Source organism: Mesocricetus auratus, unplaced genomic scaffold, assembly GCF_017639785.1.
Source record: "Mesocricetus auratus isolate SY011 unplaced genomic scaffold, BCM_Maur_2.0 Super-Scaffold_2245, whole genome shotgun sequence".
Lineage (NCBI taxonomy): Eukaryota > Metazoa > Chordata > Mammalia > Rodentia > Cricetidae > Mesocricetus > Mesocricetus auratus.
In genome coordinates this window covers 52,236,659-52,252,135 of record NW_024429180.1, presented here as the reverse complement: position 1 = coordinate 52,252,135, position 15,477 = coordinate 52,236,659, and the positions used below count along the sequence as shown (strand labels likewise).

Here is a 15,477-nt window from a genome sequence, read left to right as displayed (position 1 = left end):
GCAAATAAACCTTTAATCTTATTCTGAAGTCATTGCTATGCCAGTCTCCAGAGGGAATCAGGTATCACTCCTGTTAAGTGCTAATAAATGGGGGTAGGGAAGAACCATATTTAGAATTTTGGCTAGCCTGTGACTGGCATAAGATCATGATGGGAATCTGATTGTGATGACAACAATTTCTGAGTCTTGATAGATGTGATACGTGATGCTGCAATCCATTCTGAAACTGGGTGTGAATGTTAATAAACAAGACCTGGGTCTAGATTTTGAATCTTGCTCTGGCCAGTTGTGAGTTTGGGGAAGCAAATTATTTATAGTGCCACACCTAAGGGGTTTCTCACTAATCCATAGTTGCTTGAGCTACCCGAAAAATTTCAACCAGAAGACATTGGTGAGAGGTGTTACAAAGTCAGGATATAGTGAGGAAGATAAAGATATATTAAGATCTGCATACTCCTTGGAAGACTAGCCTTAAAAATACCTAACTATCCAAAGTCCCAAAAAACATTGAATAGTTTTATGGTGGGTCACATAATCTTGTATAAATGAACTAGGTTGTTTTAGAAAGGGCTAGAAGTACCTCTGGGGTGCCACAGTCACAGTCCTCGTTCAGTTCTACTAACTGGTTCCCACAGACTGGGGTGGATATGATAGCTGAGGGCAATGGGGTATTATAGAGGCAACGCGATAATTTGTCTTCAAGAAACTTGCCATAGTTGACACGGCTGCAGGAGCTAAAGTCTGTGGGCATATGGAACCTATATAGATAAAGAAAGGGAAGAGGCTTTAAATGTGGGAAGTAATGGTTGACATCAACTACAGTGGCATTTACAAATTACCGCAGAGATCAAATCCAATGCACTGGCTAAGTACTTAGTCATAGTTATGAGAATATCTTCATTTCTAAATTCACCCACTCATGTGGACATAATATCTCAGTTTAGTGGGTAAACATGACCTCTCTCAAAGTGTAGCATGTTGACTACTTTTAATCAAAACAAAAATGCTTCTTGGACAGCTCGTGTCACCTCTCTTCCCTAGATCATATTTTACGTATATCTTACTCACTTGGATAAGTATCAACTGACATTCTTTTTGTCTTATAAATGAAGGAGAAAATAAATGTGTATGTAAATGGAGAAAGAGAAAGTGAAATCCTTCAAGATAAGATTGCTCGGAAATTTTTTCCCAGCAAGTCAGGAATATAAATGCCTTTTCAAATATTTTACTGTGAAAAGTTCCTTTTCCCCTTTTATTGAAAATAGATTTTTTTCTTACATAACATATCCTGATTATGGTTTGGTTTGCCCTTTCTCCTCTCGGTTCTGCCCCCATCTCTCCTTCCATCCAGATTCACTCCCTTCCTGTTTCTCATCTTATAAATGAAGGTGAGGCTTAAACATGCAATGACATCTGGAAGAAATGACACTATCTTTGAAGCTGGAGGAAAACCAGGTCCATTGTGGGTATGGATAATGAAAAATAACCTAACAAATAGCATTGGCAGAATGGTAAGAACAGATAATACTAAAATATAACTAAATAAAATATAATACAAAAAGCAAAAGCTATCATATCAAAGTTGAACAAGAAAAACCAACAGAAGCAAAAGAGCCCGAGAGAAGGCTCAAGAATCAAAGACCCACTTATTTGCATGCAAAAACACTCAACTGGAAGGCACAATATATATGCAGAGGACCTTGTGCAGGCCCTGGAAAAGCTGCCTTAGTCTCTGTGAGTTCACAGGAGCTTGCTCACGTTGACGGACAGTGTCTTGTTTTCTTGGTGCTCTCCATCCCCTCTTGCTCTGACTCTTTCTGCCCCATCTAGTGAAGGGTTTCCTGGGTTCTGAGAGGAGAAATTGAATGGAGGAGACACCCCACTTAAGGCTGAATGTTCCAAGGTTTCTCACTCTCTGTTTAATGTTTGCCTGTGTTCCCAACTGCTGCAAAAAGCTGCTCTGATGATGACAGATCATATTTGTTTTCCTCACTCAGCATGAACTTTTCATAGTTCCATCCATTTTCATGCAAGTATCATGATGTCATTTTTTAACAGCTGAGAAATACTTCATTATGAAAATGTACCACACTGTATTTATTCTTCTGTTGAGGGACATCATGAGATTTTTCTTCAAAATCTCTTTCTCTGTGATCATCACTCTGAGTTTATGGAAAATATGACAAATATTTTACAATTTTGGACAAAAATTTTACAAAAATTTGGCAAAAGTAATTCTTTTGTGACACATACCATGTTGATAGCATGAGCATAAAATAATGAGCTGCCCCAACCCCAAAGAGAGAATTATTTCTAGTATGACAAGTTTTTTAAAATTATGTATAGGGGCTGAAGAGATGGCTCAGCAGATAAGCACTGGCTGATCCTCCAAAGGACACTGGTTTGATTGCACCTACATGGCAGCTCACAACTGTCTGTAACTCCAGTCTTAGTGTATATTATGTCCTCTTGTGGCCTCCAAGGGTACCATACACAAGTGGTGCACAGATAACACATGCAGGCAAAACAACCTTCCATATGTAAATAAATAATTTAAAAAATACATACAGGTGCAGGTAAGCTGGTATGGCACAGTTTCACCAGTGAAAGATTCAAATATAAAATTACTTATTAATTAAATGAAATGAATGAATTTTAATATAGTGATATTAATATAGTGATATTTGGTAGTCAATATGACTTAGCTTTATGATTTAGTTACCTGCTGTTGCCTGTCCAGAATTCATGTAGAAGTGTCACCAAGGCTGAGTGCACTGTGTCTGAGTACCGAGCTGAGAGGCTCCGTGAGCTGTATTTGTTACTCCAGAACCACAGCCAGTACTTTAGGGGGTCACACTGTTCAATGGTGGTTCCTGCAAACTTGGCTGATTCCTTGCTTTCTGATTATTCTCCCATACAAACATCTATCCCTGTGACATTTTCCTTTGTTTATTATGGTGCTCTATATAAAATGTAAACTTCCTGATATTATTAAAATGCTTCTAATTCTAAGACATAAATTATTTAACAAGTTGTTGACTATAACCTTGAGGCTACCACCAACCACAGTCCATCAAAACCAGGAAAACACAGTATGTCCCCAACACCCTCACCTTAGTGACTGCTCCATTACACAGACTTCAGATGGGCACTTGCAACTCAAGTAATCATGGATCATGCCAAGGTTGTGGCCCATTTCATGGGCCATTGTCCCTGCAACTCGAAGATGGTAGCTACTGTGGTCCTAGGATAATAACAGGGAAAATGACATGTACTTCTCGAGGTGACATATTCTTGAAAATCTCTCTGTGTCTCAGTGATGTGAGATGCCATTCTAGAAATATGTCTCTCTTATTGGTTGATGAATAAAACACTGTTGGCCAAGAGGGAAGCAAGATAAGCAGGACTAGGTAAGAAGGAGGATTCTGGGAAATGTAGCAGAAAATCACCATGTGATCCCAAGAGGAGAGGAAGCATGAATCCAGCGCTCTTGGTAAGATAAGACCGTGTAAAAATGTATAGATTAGTAGTTATGGGTTAATAATTAAGTCAGAACTAGCCAATAAGAAACCAGAGCCAAAGGCCAACAGCTTTATAATTAATATAATGTCTTTTGTGTTATTTGGGGACTAAAGTGACAATGGGACCCAGGCGGGAATCCCGCAACATCTCTGTCTTTGTCTCTCCCCCTCCATACACACACACACACACACACACACACACACACAAATACCAACAAGACACAAGTAAGTGTCATTCAAACAGTAATCCCAAAAGGTTGGTATAACCATTTCAACATTAGATAAAGCAGACACCAGAATAATCAGTACTTTGGGGATGAACATTTATGATGACTGTTAGATGATAAAAGGTCAGCTGTTCTGGGAGATGATGACTATACTTATGTAAACACCTAACAACAGACCTTCAAAACCTGTGAAGCAAAAACATGCAGTTGAAAAATAAAAATAATCAAACTAGCAACTATGTTTACATATTTCAATACCTACTTTTAAGACTGAACAGACCCAAACAACACTAAAATAACAATTATAGAACACTAACAGAAGACACTTTTGTGTCAGTTTATATGGAGCCATTAAATACAGACAAATATCAAAAGTCAAAATTCTATAGAGTGCACTCCAGTATATAATAATAACGAATTTCACATAACACTTACAAGTAATACATGTGTTAAGTCTAAAAAGAAAATTTTTGAAGTATTTACACTGAAGAAAACACCTACTCAATGTATTCATGCAGCTAAAACAATACATAGAAAGGCACTGATTTCATTAAAAAAAGAACAAATTAAATGCAATGTAAATAAAAGAAAGAGAATTATTAAGATAAAACCAGAAATCAATGAAGCTTAGAGGTAAAACCATTGAAAGCATCAATGACATTTAGAAATATCAAAGAAATTGATAAACATCTATTGAAACTGGCCACAACAAAAAAGAAAAGGCACATATGATCAATATAATAAATAAGAAATGGAATGAACTTGTAAGTTGGTGCCATATAGAAAAGATTGTGGGGCTAGAGAGATGGCTCAGTGGTTAAGAGCACTGGCTGCTCTTCCAGAGGTTCTGAGTTCAATTCCCAGCAACCACATTATGGCTTACAACCATCCATAATGAGATCTGCTGTTCTTTTCTGGCCTGCAAGCATACATGCAGACAGGACACTATACATAATAATAAAAGATATTGTAAGGGATATAATCAATCCATTTTTGCCCTTGAATGTGACCAAATTTACTCTAACAACAAAACCTCTACAAATCACATTATATGAAAATAAAATTGTAGGCTGATACCACCTTTCAGTCTAGAGGCAGAGACCCTAAAGATGTGTTAGTATTGTGAATTAAGACAACATTTTATGAGAACTTCAGATTCATCCGAGAATGCAAGATTAGGTCAACATTTGTCATTCAGTCACTGTATTTACCAAGAAACAGATAGTAGGACAGCCCTATCTTCTCCATAGACAGGGTAGGAAAATTGGGGAGATGCATAGAAACAGCATTTGATTTTTCAAACAGACCTGAATGATGCCAACAGAATGATAAGGAGAACACATTGAAGACATGAAAGCTAGGCCCACTGTTGATCCAGAAAAGTCTGTTGAGCTATAAAGAAGAAAAGGATGGATAAAAATGCAGAAACTGTCTTTTTTTAATGAACAATTCATCTAGAACTTTAAACAAGTACTAGAGAAATTCAAATTGCCACCTGTTACTTAAATATTTTCTTGGGTTTTTGAAATCATAAAAAGGACTTTTTCTAATATTGTCTTTCACAGAACTTGAAATTCAATTATTTGTATATAATAAACATCAAATGTTTACCTTGTGTTAATTACTATTATAATTTTATAAAGAGATATATCCAACAAGGACCCATTTGAGCATTTTTAAAGCCTTTTAATTCCCCTGTGTGTATTTCCTTACATCTTACACATACCCCAAGATATCATTTTCATTGCTGAGGCTCTGGAAATAGAGTCTGTGCTTCGTGCCATAGAAAGTGCAGAGAGCAAACTATACATACGATATCAACTGGGCAATATCATGATGCTTCCGTTTTAGCAGGTCATTCCCTCTCCACTTAGAGAAGTTATTCAAGGTGGTGTTGGCATCTGGGGTTATCTTTATTTTATCTTCATCGGTCCAGATTTCTATTCCAATTAAGGCCACATGGGTATCAAGCTTTTTGTAAAGCTGTTCAGAGAGAATACATTACAAAGTAGTAGGTTACACTAGCTAAATTATATTTTAATATTTCCACTGCATTTTATGTTTCAAAAGAAATCCTGTGTGTCATCTCTTTTACCACTATGAGCATTGCTGTATTTTTCCAGATAAAATGTTCATCTGAAAATTACATTTAAGTAACATCTTGAGGTTCGTTTTCAAGATTGATATAATTTTGGAAACAAAAATACCAGAGATTATGGGTCCATTTTGTTTCTTATTTTCTTTAATTCCCTGGAATAATTTTCTATTGGGATTTGGTTATCAGCATTTTCTTAAGTGGACTCTGGGTAACAAAATCCTTCCAAATAAAGCTTGTTAGCTTTTGGTCCTAAGAACAGGATGGTATTAATATGCCAGTGGCCATGTCAGAGGAGATGAAGTCGTTAATGGGCATATGGGATACAGCCCAGTGGATGGCAAAGCTACGCTGCGTCCATCCTGGAGAGAGAAAGCCCCGTGAGCATTGTTTATGCAATGCCCTCTGCTTTGTTGTGTGCTTCCTTCTGTGTGCTACTGCTGGGGTTCTGTTGTATCTACAAGGTGTGATTACTGTGTGAAATGATCCAACCGTATGAAGCACAGTGTGATTATTTCTTAGGAAAATCCCACTCCTCACTAGGCAATGTACTTGCAGATCACAATGAAGATGATTTTTATCAGAACAATGATGATTAGTTGGTTCCATGATTTAATTGGAATCTCTGAGTTAGTCCAAAAGATACAGGTAGATAAGACATTAAAGATGATTTTAGAAATGGCTTAGGTTATTCTGCCAATTGCTCCAATAAGAGATACAAAAATGGAAAAAAATAGGCTAGAACTCACCTTCCCCTTTGTTAGATATGAGATTGGCAGAAGATGGAAAATAAGAACAAGGAAGTCTCATGCATTATAGACCCATGAATTCTGCCTGTGGAAAAATAGGCTGATGATAAAACAATGCAGTCCTGTCTGTAAGCCCAAGGCAGGGCCTGACTTCCTTGGTCATGTAACTTATAGAATTAACCACAGGCATCAGGATGCACCTTGAAAAAACAAAGTTGTGAAAGGAATTTAAATGACCCTATTGTGTGTGAAGAAAGCAGATGGCCAGCTGACCCCTCCTGTAAAGATTCTCTAGAGTAGAGTTGAGGATAGAAATCTGCTATGCTGAAACTGCAAACAGCTGCCTGCTGGAACAAAAGGAACTGGCTGAAATGTACTTGGTATGCTTAAAAATTCTTAATCACTAATAAAATAATCATTGCTTTGGGATGAAGATGTGATGGTGGAAAAATCAATACAAACATGTTTAACTACTTGCGGGTTTCTAAGGAAAACATGTAAGTTGTGATTTTAATTTGTTTTTGGAAAATAAGTAACTTGTTGTGGGGTAATCTTTTCTTGCACAGCAATCTTTGTCTCAGGTGGTATGAAAGGGATAAGGAAAAAATAAGAACAGAACAAGCTACGGAAAGAAAAATATAATAATTCTTCAATCAAGCTTTGCCCCTCAGAAAAGTCCCATGTGTGTGTATTCAGTTGCACCAATGCTGTACCTCCCCTCTGGCCTCTCTGGCCTGCTGGAAGCTGGCCTTCCAGCAGCATTGAGATCTCTTGAAATAGCGCCAAGTGTTGTCATTCTCGGAGCCCCTTTAGCCTTATTAGCTCAGGAGACTTGGCTTCCATCCCTGAATCCATGTTTATTCATAGAACCACTCAAGGGCATATCTTAACAAAGTGTTTAAAGTTACATTTAATGAAATATATCATACCATGTTGACGTAATTGGCCATCTCAAACACTCTTTTTCTTATTTCAGCAAGATTTTTATTGTACTTCTTAAACTAAAAGGCAATGAAAAGACAGAAATAGGGGCTGATAGAAATTAATATAATTCGAAGATTTTTTCAAAAGACAATTCAACTTATTTCACAGTGATTATAATTAACAGCTATTAACATTTAAAAGATAAAACAAATCAACTCATTTTAATGAAAATTAAGACATTTGGGAAATAGTGTTATGTTCTCTCCCTTGAAATAGCCAGAGAGCATACAGCTCTTAGAAATTTACCCATGCATGGTGGAACATCCATAATCTCAACAGTGGAAGACCGAGGTAAGAAGACCATGTGTAAGTGAAGGACTTTGGCCACATACCAAGACACCATCTCAACAAAAAACCATGGCACAATAGAGTGAATGATTTATTCTAAATGTTTTTTAAGTTTCATGATTTCCTTATTGTGCAGAATGAGTGCAAAGTACAGCTTATCATCTTTTAAATTTATGAATAGTAGATGTATCCAATATGGTGAGATCAGAGATTAGGGGTCTGGGCTAACTACTAATTTCTTGATAGTTTTGATATCCAAGATTTTTGTTTTTGGCAATAAACACACAAAGCACTTATTTAGAAACTCACAATCAGAAAATTTGCTCTTAGAAAATAAATTAAATGGTATCTATAACCAAAGGTTGACTTTCTTCAAAAAGCCCATCCCCTGGGCTTTTGTATTTATGACTGCTCCCTCCAGAATATACATCATACATGACAAATTAACTACTTTACCAATGACAACATGATGAAGGTGTGTAAATGGAAACTAAATTTGAATCTCTAAAGACAATAAGAGGTTTATAGGGACAACAATGAGATTTATGAATATTTGTCAGTTGATTATTTCTGAGAAGAAATTCCTGTCAATTTCATTACAAATATCAATTTAATAGACAGAATAATTTCTCTGTATGGTTCATATTCTTGATTTCTAAATGGTTCTAGACATTTTCTATTTCACACAATAAATTATGTACAAGAGAATTTTGTGAGATGCATTTATCTGATGTAATTACCTCACCGTTATCCAGGACCAAATAATATTCAATGTATTTCTTAGGTTCTTGAACCATCCCATTATTCAACTTCTGAAATAAAAGAAAAACAAGGGCTAAGATAATATCTTTCTCTGTTGATCTTTTGTTTAGCATGTCATCTTAGAAGAGGTTAGATTGTATCTGACAATCAAGATAGACAATATTACTGTTTTAACTCTACCATACCACTGAGGCATGCGAGTGGATAAAGCTCAGAAATGCTTGTCTTTTATGTTTCCATCATCAGAAACAAATTACTAAAGGTAGACTCAAACATATTATCTGGTGAGATGTATATTTATCTCCCATTTTCCATAGGAACAGAATATTCACTAACGGTTTCTATGCAGCCACAGCACTCTGGGGACTGATATAGATAAGTCTACTTGGTCCATCAGCTAGTAACTCACAACACACACACACTCACACACACACACACACACACACACACACACAAGTATAATTAATGCTATGGGGTAGATTCTATGAGTGATTTAAGCTGGGTAATTGGATAATTATTTCAAGACAGAGAGCTAGAAGATGCCTTTTTAAAAGACTTGGACTATTTGGCATACTCATCAAAACAGGAACTCAAGAAATTAAAACAATTGGAATGTAATCCAGAAAAAAAAAGTAAAAGGCCAAACTCTATAGTTAATTGACAGTGATGTTTTTTAAACAACAGAAAAAAGAAATGCTACTATTTGTCAGAATACATGGAATGGAGAATTCATGGGAAGGGGAACATACAAATTAGTGGGTACTAGACAATCAAACAGACATCTGTAACTCATAGCAGTGGTTTGAAATTTATGCCGAATGTGATGACTAGAGAGTCATTCAAGGGTTTTAACATGATTCGGTGTATAATGAAACATCACTGAACCTAGGCCAGTGAGAGCAGACTTTGCTAAGGTAGTAAGAGACATAGAAAGGACAGATACAAGTTTCTGTCATGGTGACCTTGGGAACTATCTAAGAGTCCAGTGAAGAAATAAGTGAAGAGATAAGAAGACATGGATACTATGTGAGAAAAGCAAAGAGAAATCAGCAGTGATTCCCAGATATGGGTAACAACAAATAATGAACAGTGATAGTGTTTAATTGGGGTGGAGAAAATGAGAAAGAAATATACTGTTTTTGGAACATAAAAATGAGCAGTAGTTCTATTCTACGTATTAGTATCATATCAGATATTTAAATGGCTACAAAACTGGATATACATTTTAATAACAGTCATTACCTAGATCATAAAAAAGCAGGAACTTATGCAGCCTATGGTAGCTGTGCCTTGGTTACATAGGAGCTTCCTGCCTCCACCTCCCAAGTTCTGAGATTACAGGGTATTCCGTTGCATCTGGTTTATGAAGTGATTAGCTTGGACCCTAGGGCTTATGCTAGGAAGCATTCTAACTGAGCTACACCTTAGTCATGCAGAGCCCTTTGAAGGAAGGAAGGTATAGGACAATATGAGATTGCCCAGGAAGGATTCACTGACAATACAAAAGGCAGGAGCCAAGGGCTTCTGATATCAACTGACCAACCAGAAGAAGGGTGACATAAAGGTACCCCAAAAGCCAACCCAACAGCAGGTTAGGAAAGCCTGGCCATTTCTACATGGGCCCCAAAGAATTGAGATAGAACAGTAGAGACTGCTGCCAGTCAGAACCAGAATGAGAGGAGAGAAACGTGTAGCCAGGAACATGATTTCTTCTGTGTTCCTAAATAAAGCTGGTGAAATTTCAGTCCATGGCAAAAAGAACAACCTTGATTTTACTTAGAAGCAATCTTCCTGGGCCTCACAGATTCTGGGAACACTTGGAAGATATCATCAAGCAATGAAAGTATAAGGGACAGGAACATTTTAGTGCACACCACACAGCTGGACACAGCTGGGTTTGTTTTTTCTTCTGTGGTAAGAACAGGATTCCATAAAAGAAAGAATATTCTATGGGGCTGAAGAGATAGATCAGAAGATAAAAAGAACTAACTGCTCTTCCAGAGGTCCTAAATTCAATCCCCAGCAACCACATGTGGCTCACAACCATCTATCTTGGGATCTGTCTCTTATACATTAAATACATAAGTAAATCTTTAAAGACTGACTCTGAGATAGATAGATAGATAGATAGATAGAGAGAGAGAGAGAGAGAGAGAGAGAGAGAGAGAGAGAGAACATTCTGTGTTCCTATGTTTATATTGTGAGTGTTGTCTGGTCCTAGCTATCATATATCATATTTTAGATTTTGTTTTAGCTTTTGATGATTATAGTTTGTGAACAGATTCTTATTAAGTAAATTAAGTACAGCAATGTTTTCCCATTAGTAAAACTGTAAATTATTAGTTTCAGTAGTGGCTGTAAAATGTGAATCAAACATACAACTAAGATTAGAACCACAGGCTGGAAAGGCAGCTGAACAGATAAAAACCCTCCCTGTGAAATGTGAGCACTAGAATTCAGATCCCCAAACCTACTGTGAAAGATCCCTGTATGTGTGGCTGTCTGCCTTTAATCCAAGTACAGAACGGGCAGAGACAGGAGATTCCTACAAAAGCTACCTAGGCCTACTATCAAAAACAGCATGTTCTGGGCTTATTGAGAAACTGTGACTAAACACATATGTTGGGATCATTTGAGGGAAATACTTGACATCAAGGAGGGGTCTCCACAGACACACATAGGATAATGTATGCTCATATGCATGCACATACATATTGAAAAGGAAAGTAAAAGATTAGAACCCATGTTAGGACACAAAACAAAAGTACAAATAATAATCAAACTCTACATACAATCAGTCTGGTGGCAGGTAGGACCACGCTCTGATGCAGCCTTTGGTTCCATAACACATCATCCACGCCACAATTGCTGTTAGCCTGGTCTTCATTGGGGTCATCCTTGAAGACTGCGTGGGCGTGCTCATCCATGCTCACAGAGCTCAGCGGTTCAATAAAATACCTTTCATTTCCTTGACTGAAGTAGCCCCTGAGGAACACAAGCAGTCAGGCTTCTTAACAAAATAATATTCCTTTTGAGTTGCACAGAGTCCTCAAAGACTTCATGACTTGCTAGGCAATGGCAAAGGAGGTTAACCTTATGGCAACAGAGGTTTCTGACGTTTTGGTTTCTGACACCAGAGATGTATCTTGACTCAGTTCCCAGGTTTCATCCTGTTCCTACACTACGGGGGCCTTGAAAGGGAAGGACACTTTGGAGTCTTGTAAGGGATTAAAATTCTAAGCCTGTCTCTAACTAAGAATCCAGAAAAAATGCTATTTAATTAAGCAGTCTCATTTTTTAGTCTATAAACTAGAAAAACAGAATAGCTGTGAGGAGGATGGTAGGGGTGGAAAGAGAAAGCAGGTGAAGCATGTGGTCAGGGAAGATTTTCAGCTTCTTCCTAAACCCTGCTACTGAAGTCTGAGCTGACTCCAGGACCACCTCTCTCAATTCCCCAGCTTAGTGGCTGATTGCTCCCTGCATTGTTTTTAAGGCTCACTAGCTTTTGTACAACTTATGAGTAATTCTAGTTGTATTTTCATTCCTCAATTAATCTAGAGTTCCAAAAGCTTAGAATTGGTCTGCATCATATTAAAGAGAGTGTGAAGCACTGTACTAAAAGCAGGGGATAAAAGAGATCCACAGTCTCTTCCTTCATGAATCTTATATTCAAAATGAGGAAAATGAATGTGGAGACATAATAAAAATGTATATGTCATTATTTAGCAAACTATATATATTTGCAACTCTATCTGATTAGTATGAAGTAGAAATGTGTGAGTGTACAGTGTCTGGAACTGGAAGACAGCCAGTGTGAGTGTTTGTTTCAATGGTCTAGGTGGAGTACTTAAAGTAGGGTGTTTCAGTAGAGACAGATATAGTGAACAAACAGGAAATAACTAGAAGAGATGATCACTGGATCTTGAAAGGAACTGAAGGCTAGGAATCTTCAACATTTCAAGATGCCCGACTACCTAAGTTATTACTTGATTATTCCATCCATGAGGTTGAGAACACTGGAAAACAATGATTAGTGAGACAACTGATATGGTTGGTTCAGAACACACTGAGACTTGAATTCTTTAATGTGTCCAACAAGAAGTGCAGAAGAGGAAATGTGTCAGTTCCTGGTGTTGATGAGATACCGTGGGGTAGACTTGCTCATGGATTTCACTGACAGGCAGAAAAGTACAGAAGAGCTTAAGAAGGAACACTAGAGAGAAATAAAAATGAGGAGGGAAAGTAGAGGAGCCCCTACTCCATCACAGTCTGACCATAAACCTAAGTCTCAAATTCTTCACTTTGAAATGAGAAAAAGCAGAAAACAGAAGGCAAAGGTTCAGCTGTATAATTTTCATGCTTTAAAAAGAAATGGAGTTTTGATGCGCAAGTATAAGTACTTATGCTTGAGGGTCTTCAGACTTACAAGACATGAACTCTGTATCAGTGGGAAATATTTCTGAAGTCTCACCTTAAACCTTGACATGTGCTGATGCTGGCTTCGGAGGCTTTCTCATTTATGATGTGTCCTTGGTAGTAACAGCTATCCTAAGGGAAATAAGAGGTACTTTGTAAGGAAAGTCTTTAGAAGTCTTAGATTCCATGACCAATTACAATTTGAAATCTTGGAATGGGAACAATTTCCTGCTGTACAGTCATTAAGTTACAGACTTTAAAAAAATAAATATAAGCATCTTATGTGTTAAATCTTTTATGAAATTGACTCCCCAAATGCTTATACTATGTAGTCTGTTTATTGTATATAGTAATGTAAATATACGTGCTACTTGGAATTATATGCTATATAGTGTATTCTATATATTATTATAATATATTAGTGATGATGAAACAGTACAAAATCGTTGAGCACAATTTAGAAAAAAATGATTTAGTTATCTAAGTTTAAAATTGAGTCTCTAAAGTCTGACTTTTACTTTCTGTCTTCAAAAATGTGTTACTCTTTGCTTTTTCCAATTTGGAGTGACAACCCCCAATTTTTTAAACCTACAGACTATTCAGGTTGTATGTCCAAAGAGTCAAACTAGATTAAAATGAGTCTGAACAACAAGCCATGGTTCTATATGGAGCAAAGTGCCAGAGTTATTTCTCCATGCAGCCGTTCCACACCAGACCCTTCAATCTTTGAAGACATGTGGCATTGGCCTACATAATTCCCAAAGGTTTGAAGGCTCTCATAATTGAAAGAAGAGGAGGATACTCTGCCTCACAGTTAAGGACTCCATATGTCAAACTCCATATGGGGATTTTAGGGGACAGATCAAGAGGGAAGTTATTTATGGCAATACTGAGTTGTACAGACCATATAATTTGGAAGTGTGGCAGCAAACGGCTAAAAATAGCAAGAATGCTGAGCTGTTCACATTACAGAGCCCCTTGCAGAAAGTAACTCTTAAAGAATATGTATGTTCCTACTGCCTGGCTCCCATGAAATGGAAAAGGCTACTGGGGTCCTTCTTTATCATTCTTAAGAAAATATAATAATGTTAGAAGATCAATTAAGTAATTACTTCTGTTGGAGAAAAAAACAGTACCAAGGCTATAAAAGCAGTTACAGCCCTATTTGCCTTGCAAAGACACTGTATACAGCCTTGCAGGGCACACTCTATTACCAAAGGACCTGGGAGGCTGTCTTACCATGATTTGTGGGCTTGTGGTGACCTCTTTTCCACTGGAATTATAGTGTGTTTCCGAGTACCCTGGTGCTAGGAGCTTGCTAGAGAAAGAAAAAGGAAGAGCATGGTTACACATGTCAACTGTGAAAGTTCAGCAAACGAATAAGACATCGCAGTCTGTGCAGACAAGTTTCAACTCTTCAGCTTCTCCTATGCACCAGACAAGTTCCCACAGGAAAGCACTGCTTACATTGGCCAGGCAGGATGGTACCGCGAGGTCAGGGACATTCCAGAGGGCTGTGGGACAAGCCCCTCTCCACATGGGACTTGATTGCTATTTTCAGGAGAAACTTGAGAAGGAGCAGAACTGAGGTCAAAGGTGATAGAAGTAAGCACTTGGAACGAGTTTAGCACCAAGGTGTACAATTCTTCCTCCCCAGTCCTTTCCACAGGACAACATTGTGAATCCCTCTCTCAAGCACACAAACAAGCAAAACTTAAAGCAAATTATATCAGAACCACTCCAGCACTTGGCAAAACAATCAAATCTGTCTTCCTGTACCTCTTTGTTGTGTTTCACTTCTAAAGTTTCAAAGGCCTAGTAAACTATTTTCCGTAGTGCATTTCAACTACTGTAAGAGAAGACTATTCACTGTGAGTCAAGGTTGGAAGCACTAAGGCTGATAACAGGCTCTTCCAGCATGCTGTCCCCACTTCAGCTTGCTGTAGGGGGTGGGGGAACCGCAGCTGGACACATACTCACTTGTTCTTCTTCAAGTACAGCACCGCCACCTTCCCATTAACTGACATTTGGTACTTTAGCTCAGTTTCGAATGCTTCCTGCAAAAATGCACCAACATTAACTTATAATCAAAAAGTGGCAGTTTTTATGGATTTAATCCTCAGCAGGTAATGCTTACTTTTCTCTACCAGGGGACTGTGAGACTCTCCAGTGGTCTATCTAGACCAGGAGATCTCAACCTGTGCGTCAGGATCCCCCTGTGGGAGGGTGTCGCGTATAAGAGATTTACATTATGATTCATAACAGTAGCAACATTACAATTAGGAAATAGCAACATGAGGAACTGTAATAAATGGTGTAACATTAGGAAGTTTGAGAACCACTGGTCTCTACCCGTGCAATAGGTGAATCCACCTACTAAATAGACAAATTAGTTCTCTCTCTTTATCTCTCTGTCTCTCTCTGTGTGTCTCTGT

At 37.7% G+C, this 15,477-nt stretch overlaps 1 protein-coding gene across 8 annotated transcripts in view; it reads right to left on the bottom strand.

Moving 5' to 3' along the window:
• The window catches only part of Adam28 (ADAM metallopeptidase domain 28), a 90,875-nt gene that overhangs the window by 63,285 nt on the left and 12,113 nt on the right, over window positions 1-15,477 (bottom strand). For 7 of the 8 annotated variants that reach the window (XR_005874060.1, XM_040738218.1, XM_040738324.1 and 4 more), the window contains exons 3-12: window positions 15,023-15,099; window positions 14,282-14,360; window positions 13,098-13,174; window positions 11,419-11,611; window positions 8,605-8,676; window positions 7,522-7,593; window positions 5,562-5,731; window positions 5,056-5,140; window positions 3,114-3,244; window positions 581-758 (exon numbers count right to left, since the gene is read on the bottom strand). Coding sequence is in view for 7 of the 8 variants with exons in the window: in XM_040738218.1 (XP_040594152.1) it covers window positions 581-758; window positions 3,114-3,244; window positions 5,056-5,140; window positions 5,562-5,731; window positions 7,522-7,593; window positions 8,605-8,676; window positions 11,419-11,611; window positions 13,098-13,174; window positions 14,282-14,360; window positions 15,023-15,099 (1,134 nt within the window). In the remaining variant the exon portion in view is untranslated. Of the gene's footprint in view, window positions 1-580; window positions 759-3,113; window positions 3,245-5,055; window positions 5,141-5,561; window positions 5,732-7,521; window positions 7,594-8,604; window positions 8,677-11,418; window positions 11,612-13,097; window positions 13,175-14,281; window positions 14,361-14,509; window positions 14,610-15,022; window positions 15,100-15,477 lie in introns of those variants that run through there. The other variant, XM_040738256.1, reaches the window with a different exon arrangement.